Genomic DNA, 25,215 nt, shown 5'->3' with positions numbered 1-25,215 from the left:
GGAAGAAAAACAACAAAAACAACTAGAGAAATTCAAGAGCATGAAAAGCAGCAGATGAAAAGCAGTAACTAATTCTTTTCCTTTCCCCAATTTTCCACCAAGTGCTTTTTAAGCATCGTTTTCCCCCCTTTCAACCAAGGAAGCAGGCTGCACCCTTACATCAGCAGCCCAGCTAATCGAAACTGACAACAAAAGTGTCCCCACCTAGAACAAGCCATCAAAAACATACCAGACTCAACCACAGGAATCTCTATAGGATTGGCTCTCTCTTTTGTATTAAATTTCCCTCCAGAAACTCTTCAAGCAGAGAGAATTTCTAAAGCAGCCGGGGAATGGCTGAGAATCGGTGACAAACTCTGCCTGAGATACCATGGTGCCCGTCAGCGCTGCCCTGCAGCAAGCTCTCCAGCATGTGCCTTGTGTGCTGTGCTGAAGAGCCCTGCTCAAAATCAGGGGTTTGCACTGCCAACAGACCATCAACTCCCCTTGTCACACAACCCAAGTCAATTACATCCACATAACGAGGCTTTCATATGAGTAAAACCTCAGCTGATACCCTGCTCCTTCCCACTGCAAGGAGCCAGGCTTCCTCCAGCTGCCTTCCCTCCCTTCTGCTGGGGGGTACCCGATAAAAGTCCTGATCTTTGGGATATTGAAGCCACATTCAGCCACATTCAGCACATGAGTGGCTCTCTAAGCCCCAGCTTAATAAGCTTAAAATTAAGCAGGTGCACATGCCTTGAAGGTGCAGCCATTGCTCCACACAGGGCACTGCTATGAAGCCTCCGGCTCTCCAGAGTGCTTCTTTGGGGCTGGTGAAGTGCACTCTGCAGATCTTCTGAACTTTGTGTTTATGAGACACAGGTTGGACTTTCGAAAGCAAACTGGTTTCAGTTTGTGGTTTCCTTTCATCCAACTGGGAGGCAATCTGAGAAGCTGGCATGGATTGTCCTTGATTCTTGGACACTCAAATACATTTCCTTGTAAAGGTACATACAAGCCACTAAACCCAGGCACATTGTGGCATGTTGGAAGTCTTCATCTAGGGCAAGAGTTTGTTTATACAAATTCTAAAAATGAATTTGTCTGGGGGGGAAAATGATCTCTTCTCTGTTTGGAGCATGAAGAGGCATGGTAAACATCCATCAGAGCAGGCACTCTGTCTGCTGCAAACAGCAGAAAGCTTGTTCAAGAGCCTGCTTTATTTTTTTGCTCACTGGTTGGAATGCCAAAACAGGCAGCCACCAGAGGCTCAGCCACCAGAGGCTCATCCACACGATGACCCACATAAATCCTCAGCCCACATCTCTGGGAGGCTCAATTCTAGCTCTTTTCTTTTTTCCCTTATTTAGTTTTTCTTTTCTTCTCCTTTCTTTTTCTCTTTCTTTTCCTTCCTTTCTTTTTCTTTCCTTCTTTCCTTCCTTCTTTCTCTCTCCTTCTTTCTGTCCTTTTCTTTCCTTCTATCCTTCTATCCTTCTTTCCTTTCTTTCTTTCCTTCCTTCTTTTTCTCCTTCTTTCTGTCCTTTTCTTTCCTTCCTTCCTTCCTTCCTTCCTTCCTTTCTTTCTTTCTCTTTCTTTCTTTCTTTCTCTCTCTCTCTTTCTTTCTTTCTTTCTTTCTTTCTTTCTTTCTTTCTTTCTTTCTTTCTTTCTTTCTTTCTTTCTTTCTTTCTTTCTTTCTTTTTCTTTTTCTTTCTTTCTTTCTTTCTTTTCTTTCCTTCCTTCCTTCCTTCCTTCCTTCCTTCCTTCCTTCCTTCCTTCCTTCCTTCCTTCCTTCCTTCCTTCCTTCCTTCCTTCCTTCCTTCCTTCCTTCCTTCCTTCCTTCCCTTCTTCCTTCCTTCCTTTCTCTTTCTTTTTCTCTTTTTCTCTTTCTCTCTTTCTCTTTCTTTCTCTCTTTCTATCCTTCTTTCTTTCCTCTCTTTCCTTCCTTCTTTCCTTTCTTTCCTTCTTTCTACCCTTCTTTCCTTCTTTCTTTCTTTCTTTCCTTCTATTTTTTTTTTTTAATTAAAAAAAAAGGAATCCCCCACAAACTAATTCACCACAATGAAAATCTGCTATCACTGAGAAAGATTCCAGCTCTATGGCAGCAGTACCCAGAGATCAGGACACAACCTGCCACTGAGCTCCCGAGCATATCCTCCCCTGTTGGGCTGCTCTCAGTTTTGAATGCTCACGTCTCTGTGTGAGCTGCCTATTTAATTCACCAGCTAAAGAAAGCCTTGGCTTGGTCCTGGGCTGCTGCTCCTTGCAGATGCTCTCACTAAACATATTAAAGCTTACAAATCTAACATGCTTTTCAGTTTTTAGCAAGAGTTTAAGGACAAGTTTCTGAAAAAGACCAGCTAAAAATGTTTTCACTTAATCCCCTTCTCCATCCCTGAACAAATCCATGCATATACAAATAGAGGTGCACACACACAGGCATTATATAAACTGGCAACTATTTAATTGCACAAGTTCAGCTCAGAGTGTTTCAGTAAATAAACATCTTACCCAAGCCCAGGGAAAGAGAAGAGAAAAACAACTGTGAAATAAATACCTTGCAGACACAGTCACTTCAGAAGGACTCCTGAGATTACTATTTATTTAGCACTTGCAATCTGCCCAGCAATGTGCAAGATACAAAGATAAAGAAATGTGGTTGCTGGGGGAGCCTCCAAGGGCATGCCAGCCACAAGCACAGTGCTGCTGACACCTCCAGCCCTTGAGAAATAACCTCTCACACCTTATGAAACTCTTCAATTCCTTGTACTCTAAGCCCAGCTCACACAGTAAATGCAGGCTGTGACTGTGGAGGTGCAGTTCACTCCAGCTTCAAAAATCCAATAAATGTGGAAGTAGGGAAGTTGGAGCTGGAGTTGGTAAATCTTGTTAAACAAACATGAGAGTGCTTTGCTGGGTTCTGCACATTGGCCACAGCAACCCCAGGCAGTGCTACAGGCTGTGGTCAGAGTGGCTGGAGAGAGGCCAGGCAGAAAGGGAGCTGGGGGTACTGGTTGATAGTAGGCTGAACATGAGCCTGCAGTGTGCCCAGGCAGCCAAGAGGGCCAATGGCATCCTGGCCTGCATCAGGAATAGTGTGGCCAGCAGGAGCAGGGAGGTGATTCTGCCCCTGTACACTGCACTGGTTAGGCCACACCTTGAGTCCTGTGTCCAGTTCTGGGCCCCTCAGTTTAGGTGTCCAGAGAAGGGCAACAAGGTTGGGGAGGGGTTTGGAGCACAAGCCCTATGAGGAGAGGCTGAGGGAGCTGGGGTTGCTCAGCCTGGAGAAGAGGAGACTCAGGGGTGACCTTATCACTCTCTACAACTACCTGAAGGGAGGTTGTAGACAGGCTGATGATGGTCTCTTCTCCCAGGCACCCAGTACCAGAACAAGAGGACACAGTCTCAAGCTGCACCAGGGGAGGTTCAGACTGGATGTTAGGAAGAAATTCTTCATAGAGAGAGTGATTGCCCATTGGAATGGGCTGCCTGGGGAGGTAGTAGAGTCACCATCATTGGAGGTGTTTAGGGGAAGGCTTGATGGTGTCCTTGGTTGCATGGTTTAGTTGATTAGATGGTGTTGGATGATGGGTTGGATGTGATGATCTTGAAGGTCTCTTCCAACCTGGTCTATTCTATTCTATTCTATTCCTATTTCTCCCCTTCCCTCCCCTCCCCTCCCCTCCCCTCCCCTCCCCTCCCCTCCCCTCCTCTCCTCTCCTGTCCTCTCCTCTCCTCTCTTCCCTTCTCTTCCCTTCTCTTCCCTTCTCTTCCCTTCTCTTCTCTTTTTGGCAAAACAGGGTGATGGACAACCCAATAAGAGTAAAAACAAAACCCCAAAGGAAATGGACAGAACTCATACAAGGCAAACCTGGGGACACAATGTTTTCCACTTTTTGCTTGGATACTATGTGGAAAGCTTGGGAGGAGATTACAGAAGAAAACAAACCTGAGTTTTGATGCTACTCTGAAAGAAGCTAAGCACTGTGAACTGGATCTGACACCTAAACCAGGCTCACAGTCAGAATTAAGGATTAAAAAAAAAATACTTCAAATTTATTTTTTTAGAGAGGGGAGGATGGGGAAAGACAGAGGGAGGGATGAGCCCAAACACATTGTGATGAAGTGTTCATACTTTACACTTTCGTTCTGACTGCAGACTAGCAAACCCCTTATTAATGTTGCAAGACTTTTAAGTAGGCCTCTGATACACCAGAAGTGAAATTTTGCATCATCATGGTTATGGTTTAAAGAAAAAAGCCCTGCAATGATGAGGGCTTGGTGTGGAAGCTGTCAGAATCATGGGCTCTGGGAAGGGATTAAAGTAGGGAGTAAAACAGTGAAAAATAATACAAAATAATCTATTTTCTTTCAGATTCAAGACTTCAAGGGAAGTCTAAGAATTGAAGGAGAGGAAGGACTCCTGAATAACCACTTCCTCCTCTCACAGGAGAGAATTCAAAACCCATCAATTTGTACATCCCAATGCATAAAGCTTCCATAAGCACAAATCATGAGTCAGGATCCAATTAACATAACCTGCTGCTAACATCCTTTGCAAACTGAATCAATGATTTGAAAGAATGGTTGACTTGTACATTTATTTCTATCACTGCTTGACTGCGCACTAAGTGCAGGAGCCATAAAAGCAACACATGGGCAACTCCATGGTGTAACAGGACCCCAAGAAGAATAGAATAGAATAGAATAGAATAGAATAGAATAGAATAGAATAGAATAGAATAGAATAGAATAGAATAGAATAGAATAGAATAGAATAGAATAGAATAGAATAGAATAGAATAGAATAGAATAGAATAGAATAGAAAGAATAGACCAGGTTGGAAGGGACCTTCCAGATCATCGGGTCCAACCCATCACCCAGCACTATCTAATCAACTAAACCATGGCACCAAGCACCCTATCAAGTCTCCTCCTAAACACCTCCAGTGATGGTGACTCTACCACCTCCCTAGGCTGCATATTCCAATGGGCAATCATTCTCTCTGTGAAGAACTTCTTCCTAACTTCCAGTCTAAACCTCCCCTGGTGCAGTTTGAGACTGTGTCCTCTTGTTCTGGTGCTGCTTGCCTGGGAGAAGAGACCAACCCCCACCTGGCTACAACCTCCCTTCAGGCAGTTGTAGACAGCAAGAAGGTCTCCCCTGAGCCTCCTCTTCTCCAGGCTAAGCAATCCCAGCTCCCTCAGCCTCTCCTCTTAGGGCTTGTGCTCCAAACCCCTCCCCAGCTTTGTTGCCCTCCTCTGGACACTTTCCAGCAAAGTCAACATCTTTCCTAAACTGAGGGAGTACAGGTAAACCTCATTGGCTTTCTGGTGTCTCTAAGACCCTCCACAGCCTCAGCTGTGCAAGTCTTGCTAGTCTTGCTGTGCTGATAAAACATCTTTCTGGAAGGTGGTTACAGCTGAAAGCCAGATTTCCTGATGACACAGTCCAGAGAGATGAGAAGAGCTTTAACCACAGGGGCAGAGGAGCGGGCATGCCTTTAGCATTAGGCACTGAGTATCACAAGATAGACACATCCCTGCCAAGGGGAGCTGGAAGTGCAACCCGCTCAACTTTCTCATCTCTAAGCTGCATGCAAAATATTAGTGCCATGGTCAAATACAACACTCTACCACTTCAGGCACGTTGCCTAATTAGAGGCCATTGTTATCCCAGAATACTGTTTTTGCAGCTGTCAGGAAATTAAATAACCCAAGGGTAACTTGGAATTAAATGAAGCTGTACAAACACAAAGCCCAGCTCTGAAATCTTGACTCTGACAAGCAGCTCCTCTGCTTTCCAAGGGACTAAACATCTAACTAGGGCATGCAACTATCCTTTTCTGTCTAGCCATAGGATAACACGATACTGGTCCTTCTGGAGTGGCTCATGTGGGAGTCCTTTAGAGACTGGGAGCTTGCAAATCCATATGTAAGCACAGGCACTGCTTTCTCTCCACTTAAATAATCAGCACCTCCTGAGGAAAGACCTTTGGTACAAGTGTCCACTAAGAGAGCAATCAAGGGCTGATAAAAGGAAATGCTTCTACAGAAACCTCTGCTTTCATCTCATTTTCAATCAATTACTCCTCCTCTTGCAATCCCTGTAGCTTTAAACTTTGGCTGCAATCTAAAAACTGAGCTGGCTCTGCTTTGACCGAGGCCTTTACAAATGCAACGAAAAGGAGGAGAGCATTTCCAACGAGACTGCTGCAGTCAAAAATGTCCATTTGGAAAAGATGTTGATGGTGGCCTCCTTTCTTAAGATTCCTCCTGGTGAGAAACAAAAACCTCAGACTAACAGCAACAGACTAAGGATCAAGGAGGTGAGTTCTTGCCAGGCCAGACACTGCTTTAGCAATCCATGGCATTGCACAATAAAGTCAAGATGTAATGCAGAGGTTGTTCTAAAGTGACAGCACACTTCCACCTGGCTGTGAGCACAGAGGGCTGAGTGACTCACTACAGACTGCTGGGAGGATCACTAGAAAACTGTGGGCTTACAGCAGTGTCTTAGAGCAGATGTTCAAGTCTTTGCAAAAGCAAAGTCCCCATTCTGAAGTGCAGAGAAGTAGATGGCATTTTGGGCTTGCAGTTGAGGCCAAAGCTGAGCCATCCCACAAAGCAGTATGTGACTCAAAGCACATCATTTGGTCTCCTTTTTATCAGTTTTCTCACATGTGGGAGCAAAAAGAACCCAATAAATTCTTACCTCACAGGGCTATCATAAGACAGGAAGTATGAATACACTCCAAAAACAAAGCATCGTTATTATGTTTGGCTGGAAATGTGGAACATGGGAAGGTAGACTCCAAAAATAATCCCCATGTCCACTCTCACTGGAGAACAGGGTTAGGAAGGCAAATCCAGGTTAAGCTCCAGTCTGCTCTCAGGAAATCAAGCTGTTCTCTTCCTTCCTCGTTCGCAGGATAATGCACCACTAATAATGAGCAAATCTGGAAAATCAAAACCAGATCCAAGCTCCAAAAGCTGTTGTTTGCTCAAGATAAGGAAGAAGGGAGCAGAAATTGGCTTTTTAAAAGAATCACAGTATCACCAAGGTTGGAAGAGACTTCAAAGATCATTGAGTCCAACCTGTCACCACAGACCTCACGACTAGACCATGGCACCAAGTGCCACGTCCAATCTCCTCCTGAACACCTCCAGGGATGGTGACTCCACCACCTCCCTGGGCAGCACATTCCAATGGCAAATGACTCTCTCTGTGAAGAACTTTCTCCTCACCTCCAGCCTAAACTTCCCCTGGTGCAGCTTGAGACTATGTCCTGTATCACCCAGGAGTGATAAGGGATGAAGATTAGAAGCTGTGTTCAGAGCATGGATATGGGTGTATCTGTCCTACTGGACAGGATTGCCTCCTGAGTGCACTGACTTTGATGCCCTCTCTGTGCCATGATCAAGAGCTGAGTCCTCCTCAACCTGTTGACCATGGCTTTTTGCTTCCAGCCAGGAAAGCATTGCTCACAGCCCAGCCTCTGCTCACCCACTCACTGCTTCAGGAGCAAATGGGTTCCACAGTCCAAAAGAACTGAGGGGTTTGTCTCTGGTAATCAAGGGACAGGAACTGCAGAAATCAGCAGATTTGTCACTTCCTGACAAAACTTTCCCTGTGCTTCAAAAACTCTTGGCAAAGGCTTTGCTCACAAAATCTGCAAGCTGGGGGTGGGGGCATGGGGAGGACCTAGCCCAGACAGTTGAAGGCTCAGGTTACTGAAAAACAAAAACCACTGAAATAGAAGAAGATACAAAAAGGAAACTGATGCAGTTGGCCTCACATTTCCAATTCCTCCTGTATTTTTCAAACAAAATAGTAAAAGGAAACCCTTTTCTCCTTCTTTTTCTGACAATCACATTTCAGACTATTTCACCAGACTGACAGAGCAGAGCAAACAATTCCATTTCAAACAAGACCTGACGATGGAGCCACTAAATTCCTAACTGCTGTGTGACCATAACCTTGAGGCTGTGAGACTCAATCCTGTGCAAGATTAAAAAGCAAGATATGAAATACTAAAAATATTACTATTTTTTTTCATTTAAGGGTATTTTTCCCTCCCCCCCTGTAATCTCCAATCTGTTCCACTGTGGAGATGATTTATTCAGTAGGGCTGCAAGTGTAGCCATTGTAAATGTGAATCCTGTGGGACAGAACCTACCTCCATTATTATTTATCACGGCCCTTGACTGTTACATTATCAAAGCATTTCCACATGTTTACTAATTAGTCTTTATAAGGCCTGTTATGAGGTGATTTAATAGGATTAGCCCTATTTTTCATGTGAGGAAACTGAGACACAATGAGAGACCTGTCCAAGGTCAAACAGAAAAGCTTGCAGCAGACCTAGGAACTTCATCACGCTGCTCTGACTCCCCGTCCCTTCACCTTTGTGATTGCAGTAGCAAAGCTGCTCTCTTTATTAGAATAAAATTAGAATAAACCAAACCAGGTTGGAAGAGACCTTCAAGATCATCGTGTCCAACCCATCAACCAATCCAACCCACCCAAACAGCTAACCCATGGCACCAAGCACCCCATCAAGTCTCCTCCTGAACACCTCCAATGACGGCGACTCCACCACCTCCCCGGGCAGCCCATTCCAATGGGCAATCACTCTTTCTGTATAGAACTTCTTCCTAACATCCAACCTGAAAGGCTCATTTGCCCAAGAGGCAGCCCTTCCAAGAACCCAAAAGAGACTTTCTGTGACTGTCAGGCCAAAAGCCTGAAGGTGATGGTTGGCCAGTGTGTCACTATCAGCTTAATACTGCACGCAAAGGAAAGCACATCCCCTTTTTAAGTGCCCAAGGACTAGCTCAAAGCATCAGACCTCCCCTGAAAAGAGAATTAGTCTGGAGTCAAACACATGCATCACTCTGCATTTGCAGACTTAGATACAAGGGATTTAGGTGCTTCTAGGGAAAACCAAACAATTAGACATGTTGCAGTGCCATTATGAGAGCTACTCCTGATCCATCATTAGCTGTGGAGACTGTGTCAAGGATGGCAGAAAGATGGGAAAGACTGATTACAGCACCAGGAGAACATAAAGTTGAAGATTTGGGGCACAAAATGTGACACCTCCGCCTGAGAACCTCTAGGTACAGCAAGGATTTGAATTTCTTTGCCTTTCTCCCCTCACTTGACCAGAAGGACCCTTCAAGCCTGGCAGGGACAGAATTCTTCTCACCTTGCTGAGTGACTGCTGATCCCAGGGACACCTGAGGCATGGAGGCATCCATCTGTTGCTCTGAAGAAAACTCTGGCAAATCTGCTCAGGGACCAACTCTGGGGAGTTCCATATGTTGGTATTTTGCAAGGGATTACCACAAAAAAAAGTCTTCTCTGTCTGCAGGTGAGGACAGGCTGGTTTGGGGAAGGCTATGGTAGTCTCACCATTTCTAGACTAAGATCACAGCATTTACGAGACACCAATGCAGGGGAAATCCACTGCCTTGTCAGGTCATGAACTTGAGAAGTATGGCTGGAAACTTCAAGTAGCTTCACAACTCACAAAGCTTGGGAACTGAGGGTTGAATGCTTTCAGGCCAGCCTGATGCCTCAGCTCTCTCTGTGCTTCAGTTCTCTGTGATGAGGAGGCAACAGCACTTCCTCATCTCTCACAGGGTGCTCCAAACCAAATTCACTTTAAAAGCAGGGGAAGATCAGAAACTGCAGCACTTACAATATAAGAATACCTCAAAAGGCCTTCCAGAGTACATTCAGCTTGGTCCTACCCTTCCCATGGGCTGCACAGTTAGCTACCCTGGCTCATCTCCACCGAACTAGCAGACTGTGGTTAGCTCCAGATACAGGCAAACAATAAAAGCCAACTCCCCGTAAGCCTTGCCTTTAGAAAAGAAAAACAGAAACAAAACCAAACCAGAGATGGACCTGTGCAACAACAGGATGGTCAAACACTGTCTAGTGAAACAGTACTCTAGCAAGTACTGTGCCTGGTTCTGGGCTCCTCAATTTAAGAAGGACATTGAGACTCTTGAATGTGTCCAGAGAAGGGCAACGAGGCTGGGGAGAGGTCTGGAGCACAGCCCTGTGAGGAGAGGCTGAGGGAGCTGGGGTTGTTTAGCCTGGAGAAGAGGAGGCTCAGGGGAGACCTTCTTGCTCTCTACAACTACCTGAAAGGAGGTTGTAGACAGGAAGAGGTTGGTCCCTTCTCCCAGGCAACCAGCATCAGAACAAGAGGACACAGTCTCAAGCTGTGCCAGGGGAAGTTTAGGCTGGAGGTGAGGAGAAAGTTCTTCCCAGAGAGAGTACCTGGCCACTAAAATATGCTGCCCAGGGAGGTGGTGGAGTCCCTGTCCGTGGAGGTGTTCAAAAAGGGATTGGATGTGGCACTTGAAGCCATGGTTTAGTTAGTCATGAGGTGTTGGGTGACAGGTTGGACTTGATGATCTCTGAGGTCTTTTCCAACCTTATTGATTCCATGAAACAAGCAGGGCTGCTACTTCTCTGGTGAGCTGCACCTTCCTTGCAAAGCCCAGGCTCAAAATTTCAGTGAATTGTTCCTCCTATTTAGCCAGAAAAGATTTTTTTTTAACATCCAGCATTTATGAGAGGGGGTTGATAAGAGTGACCCATGGTATCCATCTGCTCATCTATCTCCAACTCTGGCAAGTGCTAGGAAGCAGCCAAGATACAATAAATTTAAAAGGAGGAAATCCTGGCTGGTCAAGTGGTTCAGGAAGAGGAGTCTGGACTTTCTCACCACAGGCTGTGAAGCAAAAATAAGTATTGACACACACCCATCTGCTGGAGGAAACAGTGACAAATAGGTATTATTTATGCAGTATTTAAGCAGGAGCAAGCAGAGAAACTGGACCAAAAGATTTTATGTGACAGGTTACAAACATAAGGAGTAATACATGCTCTCAGGACTTGCAAACCCACTCACACACAAGCCCTGAGGAGAAGCTGAAGTGCTCCTTTCCCCTGGTGACACAAAGCACATCTGGCAATATCACATATTTCTCATCCCTCCCTTCCCTTCCTTGAAAAAGCTTTACCTACCAAACCCTAGTGCCTTTTGGGAGCAGGCAGGACTCCCGTGGAATCACAGCCCAGCCCCCCCAAGATGTTTATTGATTTGCTTCAGCAGGCATGCACTGCAGGAAAAAGAAATCTTCCCAAGCAAGTGCATCGTTCTAATTAGCCAGCAGTCAAATCCCTGTGTTTTTAATTTGAATTCAGGTCATTAATAGCACATTACCTAAAAAAAAAAACAACCCCACCACCCTGAAAACCACAGACTCAGTGTAGTCTGGCCAAGAGAGATCCAAAAAAGAGTGCTTGTGCACGTGTTTAACAGAGAAAAACATCTTCTGCCTAGCAACCAGCAGGCTCTCCTGGCAGGCCAGGGGAAGGAATTCAGTGTTATAAATGTCAGCAAGCAAATTAAGCCACTGTGCCCAAGACACAAAGGGCCAGTCACTGGGCAATAAAGAGAAAAGACAGAAAAATTAAAGGAGAAATAGTTCTAGAAGAAACAGTCAAAAAAAAACCCCAACCCCACCCCAAACCCAGAGGAATCTCTTTGCTTGCTTCCCTCTGCATCTTGAAATAAAGTTGCAGATTGCTCCCAGCTAGATGGGCTCTGTGCTTGCACTTATTTATAAGCTGATTTCTTGCCCACTTTATATACAGGATGAGAGAGAGGACACTGAAAGCAATTTACCATTTGGATGTTATTGCAGAGGGGACTCGGCGTGGCATTAAAGCATGAGATGGTCCTGCATCCAAGGTCAGATAGAGAACAGGTTGTCTGAGGATGATGGTTATCAAAACACAGCACTGCCAGCAAGGAGGCTTTTTTTTTCATTCTTTCTCTCCTTTCTTTTTATTAGAATGAGCTCAACAGTTTATGAATTCTGACAAAACCTCTTTGCCACTCTAACTAGTGGAGATTTGTCAAATAGTTCCATTATTCTCTGTGTACTGGGCAGATTATTTTGAGGAATGAACTGAGATTAGGAGCCTCCTCATTCTGGGAACTGTGTAAATGCATGGCTTCTGGCCTGAGAGAGGTTACAAGCCATAATGGGCAATCAAAAAAGGTTAAAGGAAGGACTGTCACCTCCACCTGGCAGATGAACTTCATGGGGGGAGACTGAGAGTGGGGAGACGGAGAGTCCTGCTCTGTGTTCACACAAGGGATCTGCACCAGAGAAGGACACAGGTGTTTCTCACCACTGCCTCAGTACTGATATCAAACTGCCTCTCCTTTCTGGTGCCAGAGTAGAAGAGACCAGCCAGGACCTAAGACCTACTGACTGCAGTGACCTACATGAAATGGGCTTGCCAGTTTTAGGAGGGAGGTGAAGGTGATGAGTTCCCCTTACCCCCAATTTCCCTGAAACTAGACCATGCATGTTTACTACCTGGGAAATCACACGGATTGCCTTCTCCTTTGCCACAAGCATTTGGTTTCTTTTCCCCTTCTCTGATACCTTTTAAGCTCACAGGGAAAGATTGCATGCAAGGGACACCAATCAAGTGACAAGGCTGGCAAGGCAGTGATCTCACCTTGCAAATGGAGGTAACACTTTGCTTTTCAATCTTCCTTTTCAGTACAGCTTCACCTGGGTGGCACACTGTCCCAGGCCCCCTTTATGCAAATGTTCATGGAGCAACTCAACAGCTGCCAGGGTCACAGAGGAGGCTAGGGTGGGCAGCAGCAGGCCACAGGTTATCTCCCCAGTGGAGAAAGAAGCCTTCAGACTCCATTTACTGCCCTGCAAGAGGTCTCAGATAAGCAGACTTCGCTTTTCAGCACAAACAGGGCTGAAATTTTTAAAGCAGGGCTTGGTTCTATGATTCTATGATTGTTGCCTTCTAGGTACAAAGAGACTACAGAGAGGCCCCCTCTCCCTTAGCACTTAGGCAGGTCCCAGTGGTGCCAGTTCTAGGAAGGTCCTTATCAAACAGCTGGGCTTATTTCCAAGTGGATGCAAGAGATACTGAAACAAAGAAAAACCTGAGGGTAACTGTAGCCATCTCTCATCCAGTGCCAGGTATAGAAGTTGGTCCTATTGCATGGAGATGAGAGATGGCTAAGGATGACTCTTCCTTCATCAGGCTTGTAGAGAATGGTGGTTGAAGGAAAGTGTGAGCTCTTCCTTGCACACTGTGCTGTGCCATTAGAGAAGTGCTGTAAAGTGGGAGCTGTTTGGATGGCGCTGCTTTCAAAGCTCCCCTAGCGGAGCTATCCCTAAACATGGCAGTGGGCTTCTAAGAGGAAAAAAAGGATGACTGGGACTGCAGATAAACCAGCTGGAGGGGCTCAGGCACAGAAAGGGGGCAATCAAACCAAACACCCAAAGTACTCCTTTCCCTCCCAAAAGGCTCTCTGGACATATGGTACAGAAGACAGCTGTTGGGATTGTCACTGGAGGAACACTGCTACCCCCAAACCCCATTAGTTAATTCAGGTGGCATCTCCAGGACAGGACTGCAATGTCAGCAACTGCTTCCTGGGACACATCAACAAGGTTTCTGAGAGCAGGGCTATCTCCAGATGTGCTGGCATGTGCTTTCCTTTCAGTGTGAAAGCTAAAACCTTTGATGAACCAAGACTACTGGCACCAGTAAGACCGCAGCCTAAAAGCGCTGCTGGTGCAGCTGCCCAGAAACAGTCTGTCCTTGCTGCCCTTTGAAAAAGAGCCAGACTGGGCAGAGAGCACAGGGGCTGTGGCATACCTGCACCACGCACAGACAGCTCCTGCTTTCAGCCAAACCCTGGGAAAATAGCAAACCAAACTCAAACAAATATTCCTAGATTTCAAGGAGCAGCAGCCGCCCGACCTCCCTGCCACGCGCTGGCGGCACAGCAGGTGATAAGTGCAAGGATTTTACATGGCTGTCCAAGCACCCCAGTAGATGAGACACTTGTCTTCACACAGGAGGGCCCATGGCCAAACTCCTTCTGCTAATTCATCTCAGTATCTAGCCAGGAAAAGAGCTTTCTGTGCACTGTCCTCCTCCTCTGTCACTTGCTGAATAAAATTCCTCCTCATTAAGAGGCCCGAGCCCAAGGAAGGGCCATGGGAACAAACAAGGTTCTGTGCAGATATAATCCCCACCTCGCTGCTGGGGAATTAAAGCAAAGAATTAGGGCTGAAGCTGTTCCCTTCCAGCACCATGAATGCTTAAGCAGGTTATGGCTTTACACTGCAGACGTTTTCTGGGGAGAAGAAATAATGACGTCTTTCCCAGCCCCACTCACTTGCTGCTCTCAGGGAAACAAGCCTGAGGATTACTTTTTGACAAAACAGTTAAGAATAATGATTGCATGTCAGGATGTGTGAAGTGTTAACCTCAAGGATTGCTGAAAGTGCCAGTGTTTCTCCAGCCTGTTCTTGCTCCTTCAGAGCTGTCTGCAATCACAGAATACAGAATCATAGAATCAGTAAGGTTGGAAAAGACCTCAGAGATCGTTGAGTCCAATCTGTCACCTCGTGACTTTCTCCTCACCTCAAGCCTAAACCTCCCCTGGTGCACCTTGAGACTGTGTCCTCTTGTTCTGGTGCTGATTGCCTGGGAGAAGAGACCAACCCCCACCTGGCTACAACCTCCCTTCAGGTAGCTGCAGACAGCAATGAGGTCTCCCCTGAGCCTCCTCTTCTCCAGGCTATGCAACCCCAGCTCCCTCAGCCTCTCCTCACAGGGCTGTGCTCCAGACCTCTCCCCAGCCTCATTGCCCTTCTCCGGACACGCTCAAGTGTCTCAATATCCTTCTTAAGTTGAGGAGCTCAGAATTAACCAGGTTGGAAAAGACCTACGAGATCAAGGCCAACCTATCACCCAACACCATCTTATCAACTAAACCATGGTACCAAGTGCCTCATCCAGTCTTATTTTAAACACTTCCAGTGATGGTGACTCCACCACCTCCTTGGGCAGCCCATTCCAATGGCAAATCACTCTTTCTTTGAAGCAATTCTTCCTAACATCCAGCCTAAACCTCCCCTGGTGCAGCTTGAGATATGCAGGAGAAGGGGCCTGGCTAACATTGAGAGGTGCCAGCTAACAGGAGAGTTACCTCACTGCTGTTGCAGCAAAAATTTATACAGGTGCCTAAGATAATCACTGGAGGTGTTTAGGAAGAGACTTGATGGGGTCCTTGGTGCCATGGTTTAGTTGATTAGATGGTGTTGGGTGATAGGTTGGACTTGATGATCTCAAAGGTCTCTTCCAACATGGTTAATTCTGTTCTGTTCTATTCTATTCTATTCTATGTGGAAGTGATGGAGTGAGTGCAGAGGAGGGCAAGGAAGCTGGTGAAGGGCCTGGAGAACATATCTTGAGGGTGCTGGGGATGGTTAGTTTGGAAGAGGCTGAGGGGAGACCTCATTGCTCTCTACAACTACCTGAAAGGATGCTGTAGGGAGGCTGGTGCAGGTCATTAGTGATAGAACAAGAGGGAATGGCCTTAAGCTCCAACTGGGTAGCTTTAGACTGGGCATTAGGAAAACATTTTTCCCAGCAAGAGTGGTCAGGCAGTGGAATGTGTTGCCCAGGGAGGTGGTTGAATCACCACCCCTGGATGTGTTTAAAGGTGGTTTGGATGTGGTGTTTGGGGATATGGTTTAGGAGTGAACCTTGTAGAGTAGGGTTCTGGGTTGGGCTTGGTGATCCTGAGGGTCTTGTCCAACCTGAATGATTCTGTGATTCTGTGAGAAAGAAAAGTCCTGATTTTCCACACAGACAAACCTGCCCTTCAGAGCCTTGACATGGAGTTTGTTAAGCACTGCATGAACAAAAGTTACCTGGAGAGGGGAAGAAAAAAAAGTCACTTGCTGCTAGACTTGTTCCTTAAATTGCTCACCAAAGGTGAAGATTCATCCTGTAATTCCTGAGCTCTTCACTAGTCAGGTCAAGAAGCAGCTGATGCACTCAAAGGCAGACATGATTGGTGCTGACTTCCAAGAAGGTGAGATGCTACAGCTCTTAAGTCATTTTGATCCTGTGGAAGCCCATGGGCTGATTGCACACTATACAAAGGCCAGGTGAGATTCCTCCTCTGGAGACATTTATAGCCAGACTGTGAGGGGGAGCTGGGAGTGAAACAAGAGCCCTTTCACTGTTACAAAGCATCCTAGATAGTGGCTCTTCAACGGCTCTAGACCATGAAAAACTTACAGCAGATGAAAATGAGGAAATGAGGAATGGATGGAGCAATGATGGAGATGGACATCAAGGCTAACTAACTGTGAGAGGAAGCCATGGATATAGTGGTGACAATTCAGAAATAGGAGCAAAGGGCATGGGAGTTGTACTAGGAGAGTTAGCAGGATGCAGAGCATACAAATCTTGCCAGCAGATCAATACTTACTAGCAAAAAAGCAAAGCAAAGGTGATGAAGCTGCCACCTCCCTGACACTACTGCCCATGCTGGGTCTTACACTTGGCTTTCACACCATGCTTTGGTAGAGGATGACTTCAGCATGCTCCTCCCTTCCCCTACATTGCCTGGAAAGTGATCTTTTCTCCTCTAAGTCCTGCTACAACACCCCAACTGCACACACAGTGTATTTGAAGAAATGATGTTCCACCCTGCCAAAGCCACAGACCAACAGAGGCAAATGGGTACTGTGACTATTAGCAGTAAATCTGTGTGCCTATGAGAGCCAAAGTAACAAAGTCAAAAGGCTCCAGGCAGAGAGGACTGCTGCTTTGAAGTGCAGCAGCACTGTCTGGTTCACAGAGATAACCCTTGGACATGCAGCTCCTCGGGGACACTGGTCTGGCTAGGCCTGGGATTTGCTCCCAGTACAACACACAGTGCAACACAATCCACCGCAAGTGACGAGCAAAGCCACCGCTCCAGCTCACCTTTGTTTCAAGCTGGAATCATTTGTGGAGAGAGAAATAGCAGCATGGCTGCTCGAGGCTGTATGGGGGTGGTTGCAATCCAAACTTGCCTCCAGTGATTGAATTGGGGAATGAGATTCGTGCCAGCTGGGCAGAGAAATGAGCGCCGTGGACATCACAGACACAGATGTGATGCTGCAGATGAGTGTGCCCCTAGCATGGCAAATCTGCAGGGACAAGCATGGCTCAGTGGCACAGACACCCTCCTGAGCATGGGAATCTCTGGTATTCTTCTACATGCTGTTGCCCTTGGAAAAAACATCTTCTTCTCCTTTGGAGACTCCTCTCTTAAAATAAAGCCTTTAGAGAGAGGCTTTGGATCCTCTTACTGTGGCAAAACCAGATTTGAATCAATTTCCCCCAGCTGCTACCAATAATAAAAAGCTGATACTACCAATAGTAGTAACACAATTTTTGTGCATGTATGCTCTGAACAAATGCAACAAGGGACATTCTGGCAGCACAATTGTGTCCCCTCCTCTTCTGGGAGCAGAAGCAGAACATGTGGCATACACTTACAATCAAAGCCTCCAGCTCCCAGACTACGAACAGCAAGAGCTGTAAAGATCCATTCACCTATTCTCAACCTAGTGATTATTTTATGAAACTGTTTAGCCACTATTGTAGTGCTCTAAAATGCAATCAGTTGTTCTATTCTCTGTTTATGAGCACTCCTGGAGCAGAAAGGGGAGTCATTCAGCAGTGCTGCTGGTTATAAAACTTTGCCTCTGCTCTAAATAAAGATGGTAGAGTTTCTAATTTCCTCCTTAGGGGGTTGGATATTACAAACCCATTGAATATTGCAGCGTCACAAGGAGTTACTTGACAGCTAATTCCTATTCAGGAGTGAAATCTTTTCTCCTGTTTTAATGACTTTTCTGCAGACCAGTCAAATGTGCACCCTGCTAATTCCAACCGCAGCAGAAGCAGCGATCGAACGAAAATAACAAGAGCCGCACGACGCTTCCTCATTCCACCACCTCAGTAACACTGCTGCAAACAAAACCTCCCCACATGATAAATGTTATTGCAAACTGTTTCCATCCACAAAGCCAAACCATTCTCGCCATCAGCACTCGCCCTGTGCCAAGCGTCTGCAGCTCCCAAGCAGATGCCAACCACCTTTTCTGACACGGGCTCAGAGGGACCTTCGGCCACCACGGGTGAAGATGGCACATTCAGCATGGAGAAAGCTGGGTGTAAGAAAGGGGGATCAGTCACAGCGGTCAGTGATGAGCCAAAGGAGCTGATCTGCACCTCCACAGCACTGCAGTGGCAGTGGGGATTTATGAATTACTCATCTCCGAGAGCTCCTTTTAAAGTGAGAGGTTGGACGAAGAAACTGGAGACACAAGACGTGGTGTGCTTGTGGAGGTTTGGGGACAAAGGCCAACTCATTTTAAAACAATGACACACAGATGGTTTTGCTTTCTTGAATATGCTCAAGATGCTCTCCAAGACTTGTGTGTGTGCTCTTCTTTTGGCATTCAAATATATTCACGTTTCATGTGTGAAACGCCTCGTACAGCGCAGCAGCAGAGGCTGTGCTTAAGTGATCAAAGCACCTTTCAGAGCTGTGCTGCCAGAGCTGACAAACAGACCTGTTTTACAAACACTTTGGTTTATAATCTCAGCAAGAGGTGGCATGTTTTCCTCCTCCACCTCCAGGTTGGATACTGAAGTGGCACATGCTGACACTTACCTAGGAAGCCCTCTTCATCCACAATGATGGTGTAGTCCTCTGGGGTTTCTGTGAGGCTGAAGAACTTGCACCTGGTGAAGGCAAACAGCAGGAGAACAGGATTAGCTGCTGGACTGAGGAAAGCCTGGTCTTCCACCTAAAATGGAGGTCCTTTCCCACCCAAGCTGTGCTGGAGTAAAAGAGTCACAGCCTGGTGTTTATGGAGAGGCCTGAGGCATTAACAGACCTGGATTTTATTCCTGGCTCAGCCACTCACACTGCATGACCCACATTCCCTGCTGCCTGCCTATGCACAATGGAGCTGGTAAAACACTTATTATTTTTATGACTTAGTTCTTAGTTACTTTTCTTAATTACCATATCCCTTAAGGCTTCTCAGCACAGCCCAGGACATGCTGTATTGCACTGACACAGTGCAAAAGGCTTCGCTCACTGACTGATCACTCCAACGCCCTCCAAAAGCCTTCCCGTGGCTCACGCATGCACCCACCTTCCCTGCTTGCCTGCTGACATTTCCTGCCTTGTCAAGGTTTGACATCCAATCTCTCAGCCAAGCCCCAGGATCTCTTCCTGCTGCTCCAGCAACCAGCAGGCAGCATCCCAATTCTCTTTGCTGGTCTTTGCCCTTCCCCTTAGTAGATGCTTCCCTTCCCTGGGGAGCTCCAGGTGAAGAGACAAGTGGCAGCAGCTACTGAGCCTGTGAACACAAGGCTGAGCTTCCCTCCCTCTCAATCTCCTGTTGCCTCTGCTCTGCTCCATGCTCATCTTTTGACACCGCAGGCCATGTGCAGCACAGCCGCTCCAACTCATCCTGCACTGAGCACAATGTCACCTCTAGAATGAGACACAAAACCAATGTGACACAGGATTCTTCCACTGCAGACACACACAGAGAAAGCCTTAGCCTTAGGGTTTAACACCACACATAGATTAAAAGCCTTTTCCCTAACATACCAACATCTACTACAAAATGCAGAATGTCTCCAGATTCTCTCCAGCTGGTCACCCCCAATAGCAGGAAGGTTTCACATTGTTCCAAGCTCACAGAATCATAGAATCAATAAGGTTGGAAAAGACCTCAAAGACCAACAAGTTCAACCTGTCACCCAACACCTCATGACTACTAAACCATGGCACCGAGTGCCACGTCCAATCTCCTCTTGAGCACCTCTAGGGTCAGTGACTCCACCACCTCCCTGGGCAGCACATTCCAATAGCTAATAACTCTCTCAGTGAAGAACTTTCTCCTTGCCTCCAGCCTAAACCTCCCCTGCTGCAGCTTGAGACTGTGTCCTCTTGTTCTGGTGCTGCTTGCCTGGGAGAAGAGACTAACCCCCTCCTGGCTACAACCACCTTTCAGGTAGTTGTAGAGAGCAATAAGGTCTCCCCTGAGCCTCCTCTTCTCCAGGCTCATGCTCACCTTCAGCACTTGTCCAGCGTGGGCACAGTGCTGGATGGATCCCCAGCCCAGGCAGGGCTCCTGGCCCCTCCTGCAGCTAGCCAGAGCTCAGGGACTGTGTTTGCCACGCAAGCCACAGCAGAAATTTTCCTTTCTGGGAAGCCAAACTGGGTGCAACAGGAAGAGCCTGTGCCTGTAAGAACCAAAGGGCAGGATGTTGCAGTTCCACTGCAGTAGTATCAGATTTATCCGAGGCAACCTACAGAAAATATTTGAAATACCGGAAAAAGAAGGATTGTTTCTAAGGCCTCCAAATCCCACAGCATGTCCACATCATAATGCCTGCATGGAGCACAGTTCAGCAGGACTCAGTAACCAGGGACTACTGAGGCTTCTCAGCACCACTGAACATCTGTGCCTCAAAGTCTTCAGGACTTGTGAAAGACAAGAACCCCATGCTGGTGGCTCAAGACATTGAAAAATGGAAGCATTGGCTGGATCAGGGGATCAGACTGGAAATTGGCTTGGATGTTCTTTTGACTGGCTGAAAAGAGCAAAGATTGCAGCTACCCCCTCCAAAAACAACAGGGAGAAAAATGAGATGGCTGCTGCCCTCCCTCCTCATCTCATCAGAAGCAGAAGAAACAACATGCAGCTCTATTAGCAATCTGCCATGTAACCAAGAGGATTGCATGCAAATGGAAAGGATTAGATAACCTGCCTTGAGAGACCCGTCCTGCTTTCCTGGAAGCATCCGTCACGACAATCAAGCATGACACTCCCGCTCCCAGCACAGACGTATCACTACGAAATCCAGAAGTGGCCCCACCACAACAGAAACCACAACTTAATTATTTTGTGTCACTGGTAATAGCTGCTGTGACAGCCCCATTTACCAACTCAGCTCTCTCCAGGAACAGTGCCAAGAGAAGCAGAAAACAGAAGCAATCCAAAATTTTTTGACTCTTGCTTCTGGTAACTGCACACGGATGGTGTCTGTGTGAGGAGTGACCCATGCTGGGTAACAAGGACTTCTGGGATGCTGCTCCAGGTGGGTCCAGGAGGCGTGAGCATTTTGTTATTTAGTGAATGAATTACCTGCACAAGCTGCTGAGATAAAATTCTTTGCTCCTAATACTCGACTGATCCACGGGCAAACCGGCTCGGAGAAGCCAGTGGTCTTATAGGAGAAAATGTACTATTTTGTTTAAAATAATCTCTCCTGATCTGCGATGGCATTTATGGAGGAATTTTGTTCCAGAGGAGCAGTACATGTCTGTGTGCACACATTGACCCCAGCAGTGAAAGCCTGCTTGTGACAGATGCCATTTTCTTAGCACACATCTAAAATTGATGATATTTAAGAGATATGTACAGACGAAATCCCGTAATTGCTGGCTCAGAACGCCTGTCAAAACCTCACATCTTCATACAGCAGCTCAAAGCCCAATCCCCACCTCACTGCCGCTCTCTAAAAGGTCAGCAGCACGGAGCCATCTGAATTTAAAAGCAAAGCCTTTTCGCCAGCGGTTCCCGTGGCAGAGCGTTGCCTTTGTTCGAGCCTGGGAGGCGTTCTTTATCCCAGGGAAAGGAGAGAAATGGAAACCTGGAATGGCAAACGTCGTGTGATAAAACGCGGCAGAGAAAATGTTCTCACCCCTGCACGCTGCCAAAAACTCCAGTCCTCACCCTAAAACCTGTGCCTCAGTGGAGAGATGTGTAAAGATCTGCTTCGGCTGTGAGAGCGCAGCTCAAAACTTGTGCCTTGAATCATCGGCGACAGAAGGAACTCAATGCCGTTTTTCTCCCCTGCGCTACACTACACATGCCTCTTCCATTCAAGCTATTCCCATCGCTTCTCTTTCCTCTTACACCAGCTCTCGATAAGCTGAATGCCAACAGCACCTTCCACTAGCAAATCGAAGCCAAGACAGGAAGAGAATTGCTCTTCAATCATTTTGAGACGTCAGGTAAACAGCATTGCTCTGAGGACTTGCGGAAAGCACGCATGGAAGAGGACAGGATTTTCAGGTTTTTAATAGCCAAACCTCAGAGAGATTCTTCTGGATTTCTGCCTTCTCCATGTTTCAGCACATTTCCACTTCAGCACTGTTGCTGACTTCGACTGCCTCACAACATATGTCTTTTTCTGGCAGCACAGCAAATGTAGACCAATCTATTATTAGATGAGATCTTTGAAACTGCGAAGCTTATGCTGTCTATGGAAGCCATACCCAAGCTTGCACAGAGCAGGAAAGTGTGTGTAGGACGCAGCCACAGCATCATTTCAGTTTGCAAACAGCACTGGAGCCTCCATGGGAGAAGAAAGCAGGCTGGGAAGTGTACTGGTTGGCCTCACTTGCAGGTCCACACCACGAGCGTCTCCTCCAAACATCTGGTCCCTAGCCTGCCTAGCGGGCAAGGGTGATAGCACTGCAATAGATGCAACTTCCATGGACTATGGGTCACATAAAGCACAGAAATCACAGAATGTTAGGGGTTGGAAGGGGCCTCCAGACCAATCCCCCTGCCAAAGCAGGATCACCTAGGGCACATCACACAGGAATGCATCCAGGTGCGTTTTGAAAGTCTCCAGAGAAGGAGACTCCACAACCTCTCTGGGAAGCCTATCCAGGGCTCCAGCACCCTCACCATAAAGAAGTGTCTTCTTGTACGGAGGTGGAACCTCCAGTGTTCTAGCTTATACCTGTTGTTCCTTGTCCTAACTCTGGGCACCACTGAAAAGAGCCTGGCACCTTTACCCTGACATCCACACCTCAGATATTCACAGATGTCAGTGAGATCCCCTCTCAGCCTTCTCAAGACTAAACAGGCCCAGGTCTCTCAGCCTTTCTTCATAGGAGAGATGTTCAAGTCCCACAGTCCTCCTTGTAGCTCTCCGTTAGACTCTCTCTAGCAGATCCCTGTCTCTCCTGACAGCTCTGGGGCATCTGAAAGCTCAGCACAATGGTCTTTAGGAAAGCCATCAGTCCTGTCTTCTCCTTTATAAGGAAACTCTTTGAGGTCTTTTCCAACCTTATTGATTTTCTGACTCTACGATTCCTCAGGTAATTGTTGCCTCTGGCAGGGTAAAGGTCTGCAAAGCTCTTCTATGGGAAAGATCCTTCCCAGAAGCAGGTGGGCAGCTGGCCTCCCCATGTCAGAAACCATGGCCAAACGCCATTCCAAAGCATTCTACAAGGCATTTGGATGCAAAGTCTGGAGGGACCCCAAAAGTTTGCAAAGGAGCAGTTGAACTGAACAGGAATGAAGAAGCAGCAGCAGGAAGTTGACCTGAGTGAATACGAAGAACAGAGTTTGCTGGGTTTTACTCCAGGCCGTCCTCTCCTTGTAGCCGAGGAGGGATTTGGATGCTTCGCTCTGCATATTATCATGATAATGCATATTCTTAGTACAGAAAAGACAGTCTCATGCTAATCATCTAACTCTTAGTGATCCTAACTTCTTTGCAGTTTGCAAATAATGACAAGAGGTGGGTTCGAGGAGGACATATTGTGAAGTGTATTTAGGAAAGCAGTAAGGAACACTTGTGCTGCTAATGCGTTTTGACATATTTGTGTAACATGTTAAGTACTTTACACCATCTAATTACAAGACTATACAGGCAAATGACACTGAAAATTGCAAACAGTGAGATGGTTGGTGTTCTCTAAACAGCATATTTATTTGTTAGCCAAAACGCTTCGCCATCTTTTTGGGTAAGGCAGACAAAACACAGCTCAGCCGAACTCCAAACACAAAAACAAGCCCCTTGCAAGAGGTGTCAGATGACTTTCCAGCCAGAAAAGTGGGGGTTTCACCTTTCTCACAGTAAGGTAATTCTGCAGAAGGCTGCTACTTTGTTAAAAAGAGCATTGTTGTTTGTACCAGCTTTCTAAACACACTCTGCACCACCCTCCCTACCAGGGGCAACACTAAGGGCAACAAACTTGCTGAGGGGCTTGGAACACAAGCCCTGTGAGGAGAGACTGAGGGAGCTGGGGTTGCTTAGCCTGGAGAAGGGGAGACTTAGGGGTGACCTTATTGCTCTCTACAATTACCTGAAGGGAGGTTGCAGACAGGCAGAGGTTGGTCTCTTCTCTCAGGCAACCAGTACCAGAACAAGAGGACACAGTCTCAGGCTGCGCCAGGGGAGGTTTAGGCTGGAAGTGAGGAGGAAGTTTTACACAGAGAGAGTGATTGCCCATTGGAATGGACTGCCTGGGGAGGTGGTGGAGTCACCATCACTGGAGGTGTTCAGGAGGAGACTTGATAGGGTGCTTGGTTGCATGGTTTAGTTGACTAGGTGGTGTTGGATGATAGGTTGGACGCAATGATCTTGAAGGTCTCTTCCAACCTAGTCTGGTCTGGTCTGGTCTGGTCTGGTCTGGTCTGGTCTGGTCTATTCTATTCTATTCTATTCTATTCTATTCTATTCTATTCTATTCTATTCTATTCTATTCTATTCTATTCTATTCTATTCTAAAGATGTCACAGCACAGTCAAAAACGGTCAAAGGACAGCGGCAACATTCCTTCCCAGTCTTTAGTTGTGTTCAGATCAGGGACAGAGACATTAGTAAATAACACCAGGGACTGCCCAAGGAGTCACTGTGATAGCAAGGTTTGGTTCATTACAGCAAGTTAATCATTTTCAAAACCAACACAGAGCAAAACTAACAGATTTGTGGCCAAGGAAAGCAAGCATTCAGCAGCAGACATAAATGCAGGGAAGTCCTACAGCCTGTGCTATGCCAAAACTTGGTCTTGTCTAATCCCTAATAATAATAATAATGATGATGACAGCTAAAGCTACAGATTACATTGTGTAGAGTTAAAAGGGGGAGACCTTTGGTCAACCCCTCTCCTTGATGCTTTTGTGTAGCTGGGAAAGTTCCCCAAGCCTGTGTTGGAGACAGCTGGGAGCAGAATAATGGAAAAATGATTGGCATCCTGAAGGAACAGAAATCAAGACCAAACACAAAAAGGATGAGAAAAGAGATGTGGATGTGCTGAAGAAGATACTGATCTTAAGTGCAGCTTACTGATAAAGCCAGGCCACATGGTAAGAATAAACAAGGATTATTAGAAAAGAAAAAAAAGTCAGCTGTGTGTCTGCCATATTGGCCTTCAGTAAACCAGTATCAAACTGTGGTTCATCAGAACACTTCCATGCGGTCTGGACTACAAGGGCCCATAGAAATCAGATTACTGCTGCAAATGAAAG

At 46.6% G+C, this 25,215-nt stretch overlaps 1 protein-coding gene across 1 annotated transcript in view; it reads right to left on the bottom strand.

Annotated features, from left to right (window-relative positions):
• Positions 1-25,215, bottom strand: part of CASTOR2 (cytosolic arginine sensor for mTORC1 subunit 2) — a 140,018-nt gene that overhangs the window by 49,365 nt on the left and 65,438 nt on the right. The window contains exon 2 of the mRNA XM_068154438.1: positions 18,591-18,661. Coding sequence (XP_068010539.1) covers positions 18,591-18,661 — 71 coding nt within the window. The remainder of the gene's footprint in view (positions 1-18,590; positions 18,662-25,215) is intronic.

Source organism: Melanerpes formicivorus, unplaced genomic scaffold (assembly GCF_026170545.1).
Source record: "Melanerpes formicivorus ecotype bairdi unplaced genomic scaffold, bMelFor1.0.p_v2 SCAF_29, whole genome shotgun sequence".
In the NCBI taxonomy this organism is placed as follows: domain Eukaryota; kingdom Metazoa; phylum Chordata; class Aves; order Piciformes; family Picidae; genus Melanerpes; species Melanerpes formicivorus.
This window is presented reverse-complemented; position numbering and strand designations above follow the sequence as displayed.